Source organism: Sciurus carolinensis, chromosome 1, assembly GCF_902686445.1.
Source record: "Sciurus carolinensis chromosome 1, mSciCar1.2, whole genome shotgun sequence".
In the NCBI taxonomy this organism is placed as follows: domain Eukaryota; kingdom Metazoa; phylum Chordata; class Mammalia; order Rodentia; family Sciuridae; genus Sciurus; species Sciurus carolinensis.
The window spans coordinates 128,003,991-128,023,520 of record NC_062213.1 but is presented as its reverse complement, the minus strand read 5'-3'; the positions used below and the strand labels follow the sequence as shown (position 1 = coordinate 128,023,520).

The 19,530-nt window shown below is 39.7% G+C and overlaps 1 protein-coding gene across 5 annotated transcripts in view; it reads left to right on the top strand.

Annotated features, from left to right (window-relative positions):
• Positions 1-19,530, top strand: part of Slc44a3 (solute carrier family 44 member 3) — a 75,943-nt gene that overhangs the window by 935 nt on the left and 55,478 nt on the right. For all 5 annotated transcript variants that reach the window (XM_047517661.1, XM_047517670.1, XM_047517690.1 and 2 more), the window contains exons 3-7: positions 3,695-3,837; positions 5,700-5,836; positions 6,928-7,021; positions 17,103-17,263; positions 19,128-19,217. In XM_047517661.1, coding sequence (XP_047373617.1) covers positions 3,695-3,837; positions 5,700-5,836; positions 6,928-7,021; positions 17,103-17,263; positions 19,128-19,217 — 625 coding nt within the window. The remainder of the gene's footprint in view (positions 1-3,694; positions 3,838-5,699; positions 5,837-6,927; positions 7,022-17,102; positions 17,264-19,127; positions 19,218-19,530) is intronic.

The window sequence follows — 19,530 nt, the reverse complement described above, 5'->3', positions numbered from 1 at the left end:
AAGAGGCCAGTGTGTGTGTGTGCTGAAATAAATGTGCCTCAAACGTTAATTGCTTAAAGTTTATGCTGCAACGAGAGACTTCTGCCATTAGCCCAGACTTAACCTTAGTCCTTGGGAAATCTTGTCTGGCACTTGCTGCAGAGGCAGTCTTGCTACAGGCAAGACAGTGGATAACTCCATTAGGAAATGAGAATCAGTTTGCAGTGGGATCATTGTATAGTAAGGCCACCGAGCTCTCTGAGTAGAAGTTCTCTTACCATCTGTCACACCCCTAAATCAAATATTCCTCAAGCTTTTGCTGGTCTCTAACAAAGGAAAATCCAGAGAAAACCTAGAAATACATTACTTTTGTTTTATCTGCGATACATACACACTCTGGTTATATTGTATTTAGTAGCTCAAAATGAACCCTCTAGGTAAATAGATAATATTTGTTCCCACTCTAGTTTCCAGATAGTTGCTGGTAGACCTCATCCTCTGTGCCACGTTAGTCCTAGGAAAGTCTCTTGGAAGCTGAACCTTGACACTTCTATATTTACTTGAGAGTGCAGCAGAAAAAGTCTCACTCAACTTTTTCAAAGGCCATGTTCTTGAAATTTTCCATGCCATGCTATTTGCTGCATGGTAAATGATTAATTTATAAAATCTGATAATAACTACCAGCTAGTAATTACCTTTGTTGAAAAGAGTTCAATTAGAATAGACCCTCAAATATCATGTTCATTGTTCTTTTTAAGAAAGGCATTCATGTGTTCACTAGTTGACTTTGCAGACTGGTTTCACATAGCCAGGCTGGATTACAAACACGGTGGCAGGTTGACCTGAAAGGCACACCAATTTTATGTTGTTGTTGCTGCTGCTGCTTATACCATAGCCTCAAAGAACCGAGAGAGGCAGTGCACCTACAAGGCCTTCTGCTATCCTACCCCACAGATGGCAGGTGTTTTATCTGGGTCTGCTATTGTATCAGTGCAGGGAGCAGCTGTCTTGCCTTGTGCCTGGCAGCTTTGACCTTGGACTGCTATTGTTATTTAGTGATCTTCCCTAACATTTCCATGGTTCAAACCTAATATGTCACTACCAAATCTCAGTCCAGCAACTGTCTGCAGGAAGGATTTATAGATGGTCCATCACAGCCTGAGGAATTATGAACCAGCTGAAATATGACATGCAGCTGGTAACTGCTTTAAAATTACATTTCATTTGCAGAATAAATCTGAAGGTTTCCATATACCCAAGTTCTCTTTACTGAGTTCAGATTTAATAAGGAGAGTCCTTTCTTAGTTGACTTTTTGTATCTTCTGCAACATTTTTAGCCACAGAACATATTTAAAATACCGTAAGCAGTGTATCTTTCTTTTTTTTTCCTGTCTCTGCCAATCTGCTTCTTGTCTTGTGACAGATGTTCTAACTGGTGATATAGTAGATAGGATTATTATTGATGGTGCTACCCTGAGTTAGGTCTGGACAATGAAGGTGTGGGGATTGATGCCAGAATTATAATTAGTGATGGTCTCTTGCAGATAGGAAGAGCACCAACTAGTGCTTATGTTTGCATAAAATACACAGAACAGAACATCTTAAATGCTGGGCCATCTCGGCCTCTACTTACCTCCCCAGGATCCTCTCCCACCTTGTCCTTTTCTATTCATATTTCAAGTCTCCATTTCCCTAATAATCTCCCCATGCACAATTGACAGTAACCTCCCACAAGTACACTTACCTCCTGTATCACCTCTCATGTGCAATTGCCTGTGAGTGTGCAATTAGAACAATGATGGTTTAAAGTACTAGTAGTGTTAAGGCAGAGATTCAGGAAAACTCAAATCCTATTTCCACCTCCTCCTAAAAACTGTCCATTCCTCCCCACAAGCTTTCCAAGGGAGAGATCACATACCCCCTCATGGAAAACAGAAAATATCACTTCATAATTAGGTCTCTGGAGAGCTGGGCAGAAGCATAAGACCCCTCTCTTCCCCCCAAGCTCACACACAATCAGTACCTTATTTACTGTGCTCCAAGTCAGAAGGACAGGAGGTGGGCATGTCATTGCTGGGCCAGCTTACCATGCCTGCCTTGTGGGCACAAAGTCATCTTTATATCCACAGTCTTTAAGTGAGTGGGATTCTGTCTACTAGTTGGGGTGACCTTCTCATTCTCAATGAATGACCTACACATTCTCAAATCTGGTCTCGTAGACCAAGGATGAATCTGGAAAATGGGGAGGAGCAGAGAGCTCAAGGTCTTTAGTTGAAAAGTCCTATTCTTTTCTAGGCTGAGTTTCTTGAGGGTGGGGACTAGGTTTTGTTGTTGTTGTTGTTGTTGTTTTAATTTTTTTTAAAATAGACCTTTATTTTATTCATTTATTTATATTTTGTGCTGAGAATTGAACCCAGTGCCTCACACATGCTAGACAAGTGCTTTACCACTAAGCCACAAACCCCGCTCAAGGACTCAGTTTTGTTCACCTTTGTATGAAATTCCAGCAGAGTCTTGGCACACACCTGGCACTGGAAGAATGTTTGATACTTTTACTTCCAAATTAGTATTGGATGCAGAACATCTGAAATGTGTTTGACCTTGGGGCAGTGCCCCTTTGGAACATATATCCATACTGTATGTTACCGAATGATGTACTACATCCTCAGTCTTGCAATGAGCTTGTTAGCATCAAATACCAAATGATGTTCTAAGTAGATATTGTATTTTGGGAAATTTGCAAAACCAAGCTTGTGTTATGAAAAGAAAAACATTCAGTCTTGCCAGAGGGCCTGGTAATGCATATCAATGAAATAGTTGTTTGAGCTGAAATTTCAAATATTTCACATTCACTATAAAATTGGATAAAAATTACTCTCAAGCCTGGCATGGAGGTGCATGCCTATAATTCCAGTTGAGGCAGGAGGACTGCACTTTGGAAGTCAGTCTCAGCAACTTAGCAAGAGTGTCTTAAAATAAAAGTAAAAAATTAGTCCGTGGATGTAGCTCAGTGATAAAGTTTCCCTGGGTTCAATCCCCAGTACAAAAAAAAAAAAAAAAAAAAAAAGACTATTCATTGCAAGATGTTTGTGTCCAACAGAATTCCTGAAATTCTTTTCTCTTCAGTTCTTTATTTTGTGAACTTTAAAGCAGTTATTCCAAAACACTGTTTTGGGGCTTCTTGTGAATAGTGTTTTGATCCATTTCAACTGTGAACTTTACAGAGATCCCTAAAAGACCAAGAAGAAGAAAGGAAGAGGGGCTGGGGATATAACTCAGTTGGTAGAGTGCTCTGCATGCACCAGGTCCTGGGTTCAATCCCCAGCATCACCAAGGAGGAGGAGAAGGAGGAGGAGAAGAGGAGGAGGGAACTCAGGGAAATAATTAGCATAGCCTTGATACACTTAGATAAACCAAAAGCCTCAAGGAAAAAAATGAGTTGTCCCAGTGAAGTGTGCCAAAAAACAAAAAATGAGAGATTCTCGAAGAATATAAGAGGTAAGAAATTGGATAGGAATCTGAGTGTTTCAGCTTGCTCCTCCCAAATAGCAGGATACTAGGCAGTTTCAGTTGCTGCTACTGAAGGAGGGCATGCTATGGAGCTGGAGAGATCTGTGTTTTCCCTGGTTCATTTTATATCGACATCTTCAGGTACACAGGGAGCCGTGTTTTGAGTCCTGTGATCAGGCCCTCACATGTCCCTGGGTTTTTCTAGATGTTCATCATGGGCTACTCGGCAGTGGCTGGAGCCGCAGAAAGACTCCTGTTGGGCTCTGACAGCTTTGGCAACGTGTGTGGCAAGAGGAACTCCCCAGTGGAAGGGGCCTCTCTTTCAGGGCAAGACATGACCCTAAAAAAGTAAGTGTCTGAGTTAAGTCCCCAACCTATAGAGGGGCTGTGTTTCAAAGCTGTATAAATTAGTCCTTTAGAGACTGAAACTGTTTTCCTGTTCAAAACAGTCAGCCCATCTCATTAGAAGGAAGGTCGCGTGTATGTGTGGAGGTAAAACCTAGCACTGCGCCCTCAGCCAGTGCTAGGTTTAGCTGCTTTTCAGCTCCATGGCCTTGGGCAGAATCCTTAGCCTCTCTGATCCCAGTTTGTAATTATTATACCCATCTCACAAGGCTGCCTAAGGATACACTGCGGGAACTCAGGCACCATAAATGTTGCTACTGTTATTATTCATAATGTATTAGAATCACTAAAAGGCCAGCGCTGGAGGAGCCCACTTATGAGGTCGCTAAAGTAGTCATCCTCAGAAACAGGACAAGCGTGGTTGCCAGGGGGAAAAGGAGAAGGGAGAATGGGGAGTTACTGCCTACAGGGAAGAGTTTCCGTTTTGCCAGAGGGAAAGAGGTCTGTGATGGGCGGTGGCGATGGCAACCCGTGATGGCAGCAGTGTGACTGTACTAAATGCCACTGAACTCTGATTTAAAATGATTAGGATGGTAAATTTTGTATGTATTTTAACACAATTTAAATTTTTTTAAAAACAAAATATCTATTTTCTGTTCTCCCAGATCTGTTCCCCTTCTCTCTCTTTTTTTTTTTGGTTTGTGGTAACTGGGATTGAACTCGGGGACACTCAACCACTGAGCCACATCCCCAGCCCTATTTGGCATTTTATTTAGAGACAGGGTCTCACTGAGTTACTTAGCACCTTGCTGTTGCTGAGGCTGGCTTTGAACTTGAGATCCTCCTCCCTCAGCCTCCCAAGCTGCTGGGATTACAGGCATGCACCACCTTGCCTGGTGTTACCCCTTCTCTTCTTGCACTGCCTGCCTTCCTGCCATCCCCAGTTAGACAGAAAGTGACTTTTGGAACCCCTTCTCAAGGTCCCTCCCATAGTAGACATCCTCTGACATTCCTAATTTTAGCAGCCTAGATAAATGTTAGACAAGGGCCCAAGAGCTACCACTGCCAGCAAATGACCCATGAATGGTAATACCAATTTTGTTGTTGTTGTTGTTTTTGGCTTGGTTTGGTGCTGGGGAATGAACCCAGGGGCACTTAACCACTGACCCACATCCCCAGTTCTTTTTTTTTTTTTTTTTTCTTTTTAATTTAGAGACAGGGTCTCTCAAAATTGCTCAGGGCCTCCCTAAGTTACTGATGCTGACTTTGAACTTGTGATCTTCCTGCCTCAGCCTCCTGAGCTGCTGGGATTACAGGCATGCACCACCTTGCTAGGCCTAGATTTATTCTTTGCCCTCACTTACCCAGCTGCTGGGTAGCTGTAGTAAAGGTCATCTGAGTGTCCTAGCTCTTAAACTGTCCTTGGTTCCCAACCTTGGTCACTGGCTCCTTTCCATCTGTCACTTCCGTGTGTTCAGCTGTTCTCTAGAGTTTATTTGAACATTCTTGGGTATGATATAGTTGGCAGGGATGCCATTGAGTGGTTTATGCATCCTTATCTGACAATCCAAGGATAGTTTAAGGCAGTCTCTTCCTTGAGTAACTCCTTAGAATTATGCCCTGAAAATGCCGAATCTGGAGGAGGAAAGTTTTGTTAACATTTGTGTATGGTTCACAAACTGTGCTATTCTGTAGATGACCCCTGGTTGGCATAATAAATATTCAGTTATGCTGAAGTATTTGATTAAAAGTTTGCTTTACTAATTCTCACAGTTGTCAGTATGTAGGTACCTTTTAAAGTCTACAATTAAACCCAAAGAGAAGCCATGCTCTAAAACATGCTTCTGCTTCATCCATCTCCTTAGACACGTATTCTTTATGAATTCCTGCAACCTGGATATCAAAGATAGGAAGCTTGGTTCCACTGCCCTCTGTGTGTCCAGCTGTCCTGAAGAGCAGCTCAACACCTTGGAAGAGGTCCAGCTCTTTGCAAACACCACTGGTAGGCACCAAGGGACCAGTTCACTCTCCCTGCACACCCCCACTGTGGAGTGACCTATGGGGACCTAGATGGGGTAACTCACCCTGACCCTGCTTTCTCTGGAAAGTTGCAAGTGATACTCCTTTGCAGGTGCCTCTTCTTGTATGGAAAAGGATTTAAACTTATTTTCTCATGAGCTTATTCAATTTCATTCTAGTCTGTCTGGATTTATCAGACCCTCGCTGTTCTGTGCCTGCTCCTTGCTCCCTGCAGCAAAGTGCTCTTCCACAAAGAGCACAGAGGAGACAGCACACTGTTTTTTAAATTTTATCTTTTTTTTTTAAGTTTTATTTTTGGTGATACTGGGGATTGAACCCATAGGGACTCTACCACTTAACTACATCTCCAGACTTTTTATTATAAGACATGGTCTAAGTTGTTGAGGCTGACCTTGAACTTGCAAATCCTCCTGCTTCAGCCTCTGGAGTTGCTGGGAGTATAGACATGTACCACAACTACTGGAGAGACAGCAGATTCTTAGGACCTGAGGCTTCAGGTTCAATTGCCCATAAGTAGGTTCTTTGATGAAATTGTCAGAGCCAGTGGATACTTTTATTGACCTGTTGAATAATCATAAGTTGTACCAAAAGCATTCATATAGCTGAAATACCTTGCTCTGGACCCACTGGTTCAGATTTTTGTTTTAAGGATTAAACAATGGAAGGAAAAGAAATTTGAGGCCACCCACTGTAAATTTTATCTATCTAAGAAAAAGAATGCCAGATCTAAAAAAAATTACTTGCAAAGCCAAGTTAAAAATATCAAGCTCCTGCAATAAATCATCTTCAAATAACCTTCAAGTCATTTTAGTACCAATCATTTATTGTTTAGTTTTGAATTTGTGGTTTTGGAGAGAAAGAAAAGAGGCCCTAACTCAATCTAAGATTGTATGTCTGTTGATTTTGTATTTCAGTTACCTGTTTCCTAAATCTGGATAAAAATGTATTCTGTCTCCTTCCTGGCTTGGCAAAATAGGTGTGGTTTCCTTAGTGGCTTCCCCAGGAAGATGGGAAATGTAGGAAAGTAGTACTGTCTGTGTCTTCTGCTTTCAGGGTCTTTCCTGTGCATCTATAGTTTGAATTCCTTCAACTACACCCGGGATCCAAATGCAGATTCACTGTGTCCTAGGCTACCAGTTCCTCCAAGGTAAAAGCTTCTGTACTTCTTTCTTATGTATCAACAATAGGTAACAGGTACTTGGTGTGAGTCTTTCACTCTTCTAGGCTTTGTGGAAATCACAAAGGACATACTGAGTAGAGTCCCCGCCTGCAGGGAGCTTACGTTCCACAGAAGGCCAGGGACAAACAAGGAAGGACCTTTGCAACACACATAAGGGACAATGAACTAGAAACCAGGATAAATAAGGAGAAAACTTAGCAAACAATAAAGATATATGTAGTCTTCAAACAACAACCCTAAAGCTAGAAATATATATATGTAATATGTAATTTATTACCAAATGAGTGATTTTTATGAAGTAGTTGGTTTGCATTTTTTTTCTTTCATTGCAAAGTAAAAACCATGAACTTGTGCTTTTTTCATGACAACTAGACATTGTTAGTTTTGCTTCTCATTTTGGTTTTTGGGGGGCAGTTTTTTGGTACTGGGGATTGAACCCAGGGGGCTTAACCACAAGTCATATCCCCAGCCCTTTTTATATTTTATTTTGAGACAGGGTCTCACTAAGTTGCTTAGGGTCTCGCTAAGTTGCCGAGGTTGGCTTTGAACTCACGATCCTCCTGCCTCAGTCTCCTGAGCTCTGCGATTATAAGCATTCACCACCACTCCCAGCACGTTGTTAGTTTTTATAACTAGATTCCTCCACCAGAAACAGTCTGGGAGGGCAAAATGCAGAGTGGGTTCCATACCTTTCTTCTCAAGGAAGGTAATTCCTTGCAGTTCTTACTTCTTCCTATCAACTATGGCACATTGTAGGCAAGTTACAAATATTTGTAGAATTAAGTTATAATGGTAAAGTAGTGATTGCCAGGGCAAAATGGCTCACGTTGGCACCTTTGCAAAGTCTAAAGGGGAAAATACAATTTATTACCACCATTAGGCTACTGAGATTTGCTAATGGAGAACTTGGATTGGGTGTTGCCATTCTTTAGAAAACATAAGTATGTTTATAGTGAGTAAGAACTCTGTGCAAAATCCCTGAGAAATAATAATAATTTAAGTAAAAGAATTGTGCCAACTTTCTAGTGCAGTGTTTGTCAAACTCTTGGTTGGGACCCACATAAGTTAAATATTATATCACAACCCCAGAATACCCATACCATCAAATTTACTTAGGTGTAGAAAACAGAAATGGAGATCTTGCAAAACAAGACTTCCCCAGCATATTATTCATAATAATAGTTCCTATTCTGCTGCACTTTAAAAAATAATTTATTTCATAATCTTCTAAGTGGTTGCAAGTGCAGCTTGAAAAATACTAATCATAGGTACTCAAAAAAGACTCAAGTAGGTTTTAATTACATAGGAGGCAGAATATAGTTAGCCATTTTGATGACATTCTTTTCTTTTTATTTGTTCTTTTTAGGTATGCATGAGAGTAGATTGTATTTTGACATATTATACATGGAGTATAACTTCCCATTTTGTGGTTGTAAGTGATGTGGAGTTACACTGGTTGTGTATTCATATATGAGCATAGGAAAGTTATATCTGATTCATTCTACTGTCTTTCCTATTCCCATCCCCCCTCCCTTCCCTTCATTCCCCTTTGTCTAATCCAGTGAACTTTTATTGTTCCTTCCCCACCAACCCCCAGCTTATTGTGAGTTAGCATCCACATAACAGAAAACATTTGGCCTTTGGTTTTTTGGGATTGGTTTATTTTACTTAGCATGATAATCTCAAGTTCCATCCATTTACCAGCAAATGCCATAATTTCATTCTTACTTTTGGCTGAGTAATATTTCATTGTATATGTATGCCACAATTTCTTAATTCATTCATCTGTTCAAGGGCACCTAGGTAGGTTCCATAGCTTAGTTATTGTGAATTGAGCTCCTATAAACATTAATATGGCTGTGTCACTGTAGTATGCTGATTTTAAGTCCTTTGGGTATAGACCAAAGAGTGAGATAACTGGATCAAATGGTGGTTCCATTCAAAGTTTTCTTAGGAATCTCCATACTACTTTCCAGAGCGGTTGCAGCAATTTGCAGTCCCACCAGCAATGTATGAGTAAACTTTTTTCCCCACATCCTCGCCAACATTTATTGTTGCTTGTATTCTTGATAGTTGCCATTCTGACTAGAGTGAGATGGAATCTCACCATTTAAATGGAGAAAAATTGAAAGCATTTCCTCTAAAAACTGGAATGAGACAAGGATGCCGTTTTCTCCACTTCCGTTCAACGTAGTCCTTGAAACCCTAGTCAGAGCAATTAGGCAAAAGAAAGAAATTAATGAGATACAAATAGGAAAAGAAGAGCTCAAACTATCCCTTTTTGCTGAAAACATGATTCTATATGTATAAGACCCAAAAAAACTCCATCAGAAAGCTTCTAGAACTCATAAACAAATTCAGCAAAATAGCAGAATATAAAATTAACATCCTTAAATCAATGTGTTTCTATACACCAATGACAAATTCGCTGAAAGAGAAATCAGAAGAACTGTCCCATTCACAATAGCCTCAAAAAAAAAAAAAAATCAATCTAACAAAAGAGGTGAAAGACCTCTACAATGAAAACTACAGAACACTAGAGAAAGAAATCGAAGAAGACCTTAGAAAATGGAAAGATCTCCCATTTTCTTGGATGGGCAGAATTAATTTTGTCAAAATGGCCATACTACCAGAAGTACAATATAGATTTAATGCAACTTCTATTAAAATTCCAATGACATTCTTCATAGAAATAGAAAAGGTGGTCATGGAATTCATTTAGAAAAAAAAAGAGACCCAGAATAGCCAAAGTAATTCTTAGCAAGAAAAGTGAAGCAGGAGGCATCACATTACCAGACCTTAAATTATATTACAGAGCTATAGTAACAAAAAGGCATGATATTGGCACAAAAATAGACATGAAGACCAATGGAACAGAATAGAAGACAGAGAGACAAACTCAAATAAATACAGTTATCTCATACTAAATAAAGGTGCCATATATAAACATTGGCAAAAAGATAGCCTCTTCAACAAATGGTGCTGGGAAAACTGTAAATCCATGTCAGAGAATGAAGTTGGTGGCATTCTTTTCTAAAATGAATGTTTGTGTTATTGGTAACTGAAGAAGACCAGAATTATTTGCAGAAGAGGGTACTCAGTCCTTGTTTCAATAATTTCTTATTTTTTAAATTCTGGTTGTTGTCATATATCATAAATATGTCTCAATGAAACCTAACTGGGGAAAAAACCTAATATGTTTAAGTGGGTTGAAGGAAAATTATTTATTGCTTAGAGAGAAGGATTTTTAGGACTCCCATTTGTACTTACGCTTGCAGATGGAACTGGTAAGGTTGCCACTTAGCAGAGTTGGACAAACTCTCCTCCTACAATAAATGGGATGACAGCTCTAATTCCACAGCAAGCTTCCATCTTGATACTGACGATGATCATGGAGAATATTTACTGAACTTTTGATGCTTGTCAGGTACTTTCTAAGTTCTTGATGTCTATTAACTTTTGGGCCTCAGAAAGCCTCTGTGCTGCTGGTATTATTTTCATCCCTGTTTTAAAGCTCAGAAGGCTGATCAAGAGAGGACCAGTCATCCGGCCAGCCAGTGGGGTGACTTGCATTTGCACCCCAGCAGTGTCCATGTTTATTTCTAATCCAATCTAAAGGGCCAAGGCGAGACTGAATCGCCAGGGGAGAGACCTCCTTAGGCTCCCACCAAGCTGGGAGAGAAACCGTCCCGTACCTTGTGTCCTCAGGTTACCGTCTTTCTGCCTCTTGAGCCAGTCCTAACTCTTTCCACTCTCAAATGCAGACCTTTCCAATACTAACTTCTCAAGTGAAGACAAAACTGTTGATTGACTGGCCTTTCTTGGACAGAGCAAGGGAAACAGAAATAGGCTCCAGGGCTCCCTTTCCTTTTCCTACACAAGCAAGTGTTTGTTTAGGATGGAAATTATCATATTTATCATGGAAGAGTTGTGCCAAGATTTAAAAGCTAGAAAACATGAGAAGTATGGCTATAGGGCCAAAGAACGTTTTTAAAATAACTCTTTTTGACTATACCAATTGTTTCTTCTTCCTCTGTTAATCATATGAGGTATTAACATCCCCTTTTTGTGCAAAGGCTGACTATCAAGAAGGTTTGCGTATCTAGGTATGAGCTTTCAAGTGCAGCAAAAAAAGTACTGCAGAAGATAAGAAGCAAGCATATTTTTTTTCCTTTTGGTGTTCAATGTAATACTATATTTTGAGTCTCCTGTGTATTTAAAATCTGAAAGTTTTGAGACTCCTCCCCCAGCCCCAGTAAATTCTAGTTCTAGCCTCTCACACAAGGGCTCCAACTGGGCACTGCTGTGTTTGCTCTGAGAATTCCAGATAGACAAAGTCACCTAAATATGCAGGCAGCTCTCCAGAGTACTTCCTGCAAGTCTGAGTGACTTTGTTAGTCGTAAGAAGAGGAGACATGGAGAGGAAACCTCAGGCTGTGGCCTAAAGATGCACTCCTGCCTGAGTTAATGATATACTCAGCGGGCATCTGGTCAACCACCCAACATGGGTGGCCTAGACTTCACATGCTTCTCTGTGTTGCTCTCAGGGTCAAGATGGGTCATTCTTTACCATCATATGGTCATTAAATGCCTAAAAATCACCATAGTTGACAAAACCCTGTTGACAAAATTAAGGTCTTACAAAGAATCATGTTTGAGGGAAAAACAAAGTGTCTTTAAATTGTATCTGAGCTTAATGTTCAGAAGCACTGAATGAAAGCTCAGAAAACATTTTCTTTCATAACATTTCAGTGAGAGTGGGGTTCGGAAGTATAGCTCAGCAGTAAGAGGGCTTGCCCTGTATGCGTGAGGCCCTGGGTTCCATCCCCAGCACCACTGCCACCAAAAAAGAAAAAAAAAGTCAGATTTATTGGTGTTAAGAATCTGTGTAGTGGGAGAAAAAGAAAATGAAATTAGAGGTTTAAAAATTGAAAAGTAGAACATGAAATTACTACTCTGAAAATGGTATGATTATAGGCCTGGAAACTTAAGAGAATTAGCTGAAAAGTTCCTACGAACAATAAGAGAACTCATTTAGGTGGCATGCAGCATGATTAACATACTGAAGCCCGAACATTTGCGTGTATTTTGGAAAACGCTCCTTTTACCAGAGCAAGAAAAGACACATAGAAAAACACAAAAGTGCCTAGAAATCAATTTAACAAGAAATCTGCTAGATTCATAGGAAGAAAACCTATACACATTCTTCAGGTACAAAGAAAACTTGAACAAATGGAAAGGCATACTGTGTTCTTAATAATGCAGTGTGACAATATAAAGAAAAATGTCGATTCTCCCTAAGTTGATCGGTAAGTTTATCATGGTTAGAATAACAGGATTAGACTCAAATACTTAAAACTATCATCTCAAATAAAGGACTAGTGACGCACTGTCCAACAAGTAGTGTCGGACAACCAGTTAACATCCAAGAGGAATAGCTGGATCCATACCTCCTGCCTAATAGGGGCAAATTCAAAATGAATGAAAGATTTTCATACATAAAAATGAACCAGAAAGTACTGGAAGAAGTCATGGGAGAATTCTTTTAAAATCTAAGAGTAGAAAAGCTTCTATCTGTGGCTTAAAACTCATAAGACATAAAAAAATTCATGAATTTGACTACATAAAAAAGAATCATTTCTGTCATACAAAGTTAATAGGAAAAGTCATAATTCATATAAGAAAAGACATTGATTTCTCTAATTTATGAAATATCTTACAAATCAAATTTAAAAAGACCAATATCTCAGTATAAAAATGGGGTAGGAATAAGAATAGATGCTTCAAAGAGAAAACACAGTGTTTAAGAGACTGGACCTCTTTGCGATAAAGGACATAGCATCTAAGTCTCCAGTGTCTTCACCTAACAGATGGGCAACCTCTAAAGGTTTGATAATGCTCTGGATCGAGCAAGGATGTGGGGAAATGGACACCTTCATAGACTGTTGAGGCAGTGCCCCAGGGAGGGCATCCTTGGCCCTGACAAATGTCATGGCTCTTCACTCTGTTGCCAAAGCCACTTTCCCTCCACATTTCCCCAGGCTGGTTCAGACCTTGGCCTTTGGGGTTCCCTAAACTCAGTGAGTTTTCCGGGAAGCCCCCGCCCCTTCTGACTTAGGAGAGGCACCCATCACTCTCACCCCCTTGGGAACAGGGATGGGGACATATGACCAGTGTCCAGGAAAAACAAACAAACAAACTTCAGAATTGCTCTTCTAATGACTCTCTGCACTTGTCAACACCGAACAGGAGTGAATTTCACTGTATGCTGATAAAAAGTAAAATCAACCAAGGTGTCAGGAGCTCTCAGGATAGAGCACAGACAATGACAAATGAATCCAACTCTATTACAAATATCTGACAGCCTCACTGAAGGAGGCGGAGAAATTTTCTGTCCTAGCTAACTTTAGAAAACAACTTTGTGACTGTATCTTATAAATTAGAGACCAAAAGAGCTAGACATCAACACTGCTTGAGTGAGTGAATTTGTTTATCAGAGCACTGCTAACTAGCAATTCTTTTTAAAAACTTTTTAAAATTATTTATTTATGGACTCGTTTCTTTGATAGTGGAGATTGAACCCAGGTGTGCCCTACTTCAGAGCTACATCCCCAGTCCTCTTTTAAATTTTTATTTTGCTGACCTCAGTGGCCCACACCTGTAATCTCAGTGACTCAGGAGGCTGAGGCAGGAGGATTGCAGGTTTGAGACCAGCCTCAGCAGCTTAGTGAGACTCCCAGCAACTTAGAGAGAACCTGTGTTTAAAAAAAAAAAGGCCATGGGGTTGGGTGGGGGACTGAGGATGTAACTCAGTGGTAAAGCATTCTTAGGTTTAATACCCACTACCAAAAAGTAAAATAAAATAAAAATTTGAGATAGAATCTCCCTAAGTTGCTGGGGCTGGTCTTGAACTTGCATTACAGGCATGGGCCTGTCTGATTAGCATTCTGAAAGTGCCACATGAGGGTTGATTATAAGGGGACCTAGACTAGAGATACCCCAGTAGTAATGAGCATGTCCAATACTCAAAACTTGGTTTCTAATTGCCATTTTCCAAAAGATCCTTGGAGAAATGGAGGATTCTAGAGCTTTGATGAGGAAAATACCAGCTAAGCCTGGTGTCATTTTGCAGAGCCAGAAAGTAAAGAAGTGCTCAGGAAGAAAAATTAAAAAAGGACCAGGCATGTCAGAAGGACACTGGAGTCAACCCTTAAATACCAGCTAGTGGATAATTAATGACCATATTAGATTTAATAGAATAAATGCCCATGAGTCTGTACTGATAAAAATGAATAATTGAATAAGTAAATAAATAGAGAAAAGTAGGTAAATCTTTACAGAAGAATCCCAGTAAGATATATACTTCTCCCTCTAGGAGGTAGAGATTAATTTCCCTCCCCTTAAGAGTAGGCAAGACTTACTTCCAAAGACTAGAGTATGGAAAGAGAAAAATGGTAACTCCACAGTGGAGAGACATGGCCATCACACCTTAATGGAGCCCCCAAGTTCACCAGTTGATAATCATATTCCCTGACCATTTCTTTCTCTGAGAAAGGCACTTCCCCTTCCTGGTGATCTTCCCCCAAACCCATAACTGCAGTCTGATCCTGAGAAGACAAGACAGAATTTCTACAAATGGAAGGACATATTACAAAATACCTGACCACAAATCTTCAGAAACGTCAAGGCCATGAGAAAAAGGACAAACCATGGATTATCACAGACCAAAGAAGAGACATAACAACTCAACACACTGTGGGATCCTGACTGACCCCAGAACAGAAAAAGGGCATTAGTGGAAAATGATGAAGTCCAAATAAAGGTTGTGGTTTAGTTAACAGCACAGGGCCAATGTTAATCTGAAAAGCACTGTATTGTGTGAGTCGTTAACATTGGGGAGAAGCCAGTGAGGGGCATAGGAACTCTCTTTCCATCTTTGCACTTTTTCTGTAACTGTAAAATTATTTCAGTATACAAAGTTTATTTTTATAAATGCTCTTCTAACCAACTTCCAGCCCTCTTTATGTTTTTGGTGTGGGTGTGGGGGTTAAGAAAAATCTAACCAATTTCCCCCCCCCCGCTCATTCCCCTTCTATGTTGGCAAGCGCTGGATGGTCGCATCTGACATTTTGTTTTTAGAGTATAATTTTTGTTATTTTTGAGCTCAGCTACAAACTTCTATTTAAATTTCCTGTTACATTTGCATATGCTAAAAAAAAAAAATGTCTTTAGACTGATAGGCGAGAAACCAAAACCAAGGGTTCCTGTGAGGAAACAGATTCAATGGCTCAGGAACAAGGATGGGCAATTTCAGGACCTTTAGTCTGATGTATTTTTGGAATTTGAGCCAGGTGGCTGTTTTACCCCTTTCAAGATTTAAATTTAATTTTTCTATAGTGTTGCTTCTCTCTTAAGTCACTATTTGGTGACTCGAGGACTACTGCTATAATATGGTGGCCTCCTAAGGAAGCTCATTCCACAGGATCCATGTTGTATTCACTGAAGTTCCAGAGGCCTTTTCCTTCTTCACTGCATGGAGAAGCTTGCAATTGTGTCCTCCTTTGTTTCATCTTCATACATTTCACAAAACAATTGATGACTCCTTGTTTTTTTTTAACAATTTGTTAGGTAATTTGGCATTTCTTGGGTTGGTATTATTTCTATTGTTTGGGGACCATGGAAAGAAAGAAAACCAGAAGTCTGTGAAGGTATTCATGGCCTCATTAAAATTCTTTAGAATCTTATAGAATTCTTAAAAATCTTCAGAATATATGTTCCTGGGCCATTTTCACATCTCAGGAAAGAACCCTAAAAAGGTTAGCTTTCTCATCTACCCAAGCTGTCAATCATATATTTATTACTCATTTTTTTCTTTTAATTTATTTTTATTGTAAACAAATGGGTACATGTTGTTTCTGTTTGTACATGGAGTAACAGCATACCATTCGCGTAATCATACATTTACATAGGGTAATGATGTTTGATTCATTCTGTTATATTACTCGTTTTTTAAGCACTCACTCTGTGAGTGCTTCCTGGGGGGGACAGAATGAAGCTGGTACTTTCATTAACACAGCTTCAGTTTGGTCCAGTGCATATCCCTAGCAGTGCCTTAAAGAAATCTGATTTTCACGTTGGAGCTGGTACTCAGTCTGGGAAGGACAAGACATGAGAGTCAAAAATGTTGTTCCCCATAAATAAAATGTGGTATATACATATACAACAGGATATTATTCAGTCTTAAAAATAAAGAATAAGGAAGAGGAGGAATTTCCTTCTCTAAGGAGGAAATCCTGCCATTTGCAATATAGATGAACTTGGAGGACACTAGATTAAGTAAAATAAACCAGAAACAGGACAAATACTGCATGATCTCATTTATATAGAGAGTCTAAAAAAGTCAAGTTCATGGCAAAAAGGAGTAGAATGGTGATTACCAGGGGCGGGGTAATGGGAGATGTTGGTGACAGGGTATGTTTCAGTTATGTAGGAGGAATACCTTCTAGAGCTGTAAGGCGTAGCATGGAGACTATAATAATAATACTGTATTGTATACTAAAATTGGCTAAGAGTTATCTTAAATGTTTCATCATAAAAAAAGAAATAGTAACTATGTGAGGTGATGGATCTGTTAATTAGCTTGGCTCTGGTTATCATTTCACAATGCATATATCAAAACGTTACACTGTACATTTGAATATTTACTATTTTCACTTTTTAAGTTTGGTTCTGGCTGGAAGTGTGCTCAGCAGTGAAGCGCCTGCTTTGTATGCGGAAGGCCCTGGGTTTGATACCCAACACCAGAAACAAAACAAACAAAACAAAACAAAACAAAAATGTTGTTCCCCAAGTTAAGGTTTTGGGCTTCCATAGGTTCCCGTCATCTGCTGCCTGACTTCCTAAGGTATATTTTGAGAACAGCTATCTAAACACCCTTTTATTACTACAGATCTTAGCCTTTCCTAGTTGTCGAGAATTTTAAATGAACATCTTTTAAAAGACAAAGTAATTAAGTAAACATGTTTGCCATCACTTCTTTTACTTTTAGCAAATCTTTCCCGTTGTTTAACCGGTGCATGCCTCAAACACCTGAGTGCTATTCCCTGTTTGCATCTGTTTTGATAAATGATGTTGACACTCTCCATCGAATTCTAAGTGGAATAATGTCAGCAAGAGACACAATCCTTGGCCTGTGTATCCTCGCTTTAGGTAATTTTCAGTTAACTTTATATTAGCAACTATTTATGGAATGCCAAAATTTCTACTGCTTAAATACCTTGAAATTAGCTTCTTGACTTAAATATAAAAGTTTATATTTCTTTTCTTTGTAGATATTTTCAGAATTTCATGTTAAAGTGGGGAAAGGGACAGTGGGAATGGGAGAGGTCAGCTGGCTATCTGCCATGTTCTGGGTCTTTTGTCCTCAGCTCTGCATAAGGGATGGATGTATAAAGCAGACTGTCGGTTTGTTCTTTGTCTATGAAAAGTACAACCATAAGGGGAAAAGAAAACACACCTTCTGGCCAACATGCCTTCTACCTGTAGGTGAGCCAGATCAGAGGGCTGCCTGGTGAGCCTGAGAAGGAGGAGTGTGCATCCACATTACGAGGGACAGATTGCAGTGCCCATGAATCCAGCTCCTCATAGGAACATCCCTGCTTTGGGTTGTAGCCAGAAGAAGACCTTGAGCCAAGACTTGCCTCCCCTGGGCATGTCTGGAAGCAGTGACCCACTCTTGACCTTTACCTTCCCACTTTCTCTGTTTCCACTTGCTGAGCCCCTGGAGCCAAGTTTCTCTTTGAACAGGTTAATGTCCTCTGCTACTTCCGATGATAGTAATAACATGTTATCTAGCCCCTCCCAGTGGCAGCCCCCCCAACCTCTTGGTTGAAAGTTATTCTTGGGAGCTGGGGAGATAGCTCAGTGGGTAGAGTGTTTGCCTTGTAAGCACAAGGCCCTGGGTTCGATCCCCAGCACCCAAAAAAAAAAAAAAAAAAAAGAAAGTTACTCTCGGTCAGCCATTAACATATTTTTGCCAGTTCCACAAACTGAGCTTTCCTTAATTTCATTACCAAAAGGTTACTAATTCCCCAGTGCTTGGGGAAACTTAACTAATCACCATATGTAACATCTGGACTTTTTACTTAGACTGAGAATGACTTCAAATGACCCAAATAGGATGCTCTGACTTCCAGACATTGACATAGAGACCACAGATACCAAAAAAATCCAGGCTAGTCTTGATATCATAATACCTTGACCTAATGTTCCTCCACGGGCTTTGTACTTTAGAATCATGATGGCATTAACAGCTGTCATTTACCAAGCATTATCAGATACAGGCACTGTGCTTATTACCACTCTAAAGCTTCATCGGGACCTCATCCTACTCAGAGTAGAGGAACTGAGGCTTAGAGAAGGCAAATGACTTGGTCAGGTTCACACAGCTAGTAGAATAATGGGGTGGTAGAGCTGAGACTCAAACCCAGGTGTCTGATTCCAAACTATGTTCTTAACCACCACACTGAAATATCTATATGCAATCCTGATTTTATGTTTAGAAAAAAATAAAATAGCATTTTGAGATTCCCTGAACTATTTAGAAAAATTCACAAGCATACAGGATCAAATATTGGAAAATGAAATATAATACTTTATACAGCTTACTTTATATAATTTTCATTTTAAAGGTGTTATTCTTTTAGGTTTAATAAAAGTACCTAAGGACATTTAAAGTTAGAACTTTACACAAGCTTAGTATGAAACTTAGTATAGTAAAAATTTTAAACAGTTCATTTGGACTTGTAAGAAAAAGAAACTTGAGCATTTGGGAATAAAATACCTTCTTTTTAATTTTAATTCAGGAAGACTGACTTTGCTGTAGCCTGCTAACCCTGCACAGGCTTCAGAGGATGCCCTGGTTGCAGCCTGTATTTTTCTTTAGCATTTTGCAGGTGTCCCAAGATATTTGGAGTTGGAGTAAAACCCTTGGCCCTCACTTTTCCTGCTTCTCCCACTAGCACCCTTGCCCTTTGCTGCTTTTGGGGTTTATGTGTTTGACTTGATTTTTCAGCCTTGTCCTTGACCATGATGTTGGCCTTCCGATTCATCACCACTCTTCTGGTTCACATTTTCATTTCATTGGTTATTCTTGGATTGCTGTGTAAGTATTTCTTCTTGGTTGATTTCTTTTTGATTAAATGAAAGACTTTGCATTAAGTACAGAACTTAAAAGTTGGCCTTTTTGAGCTAAATGGAGTTTCAGAGAGTGTCTCATTCAGCACCATCGTTTTACATGTAAGAAAAGTCAGACCCAAGGAGGATGGGAGTAGCTTATGTCTCACAGATCATGGCAAAGTTAACGCCAAGTCTGTTGTTGCTTGTACTGTATTGTTGCTGGTACTGTTGTTGTGACCCTGAGATGAGCCTAGTACCCATATTACTAAGAGAGAGTTCCAGTGCCATCACAAGCATTT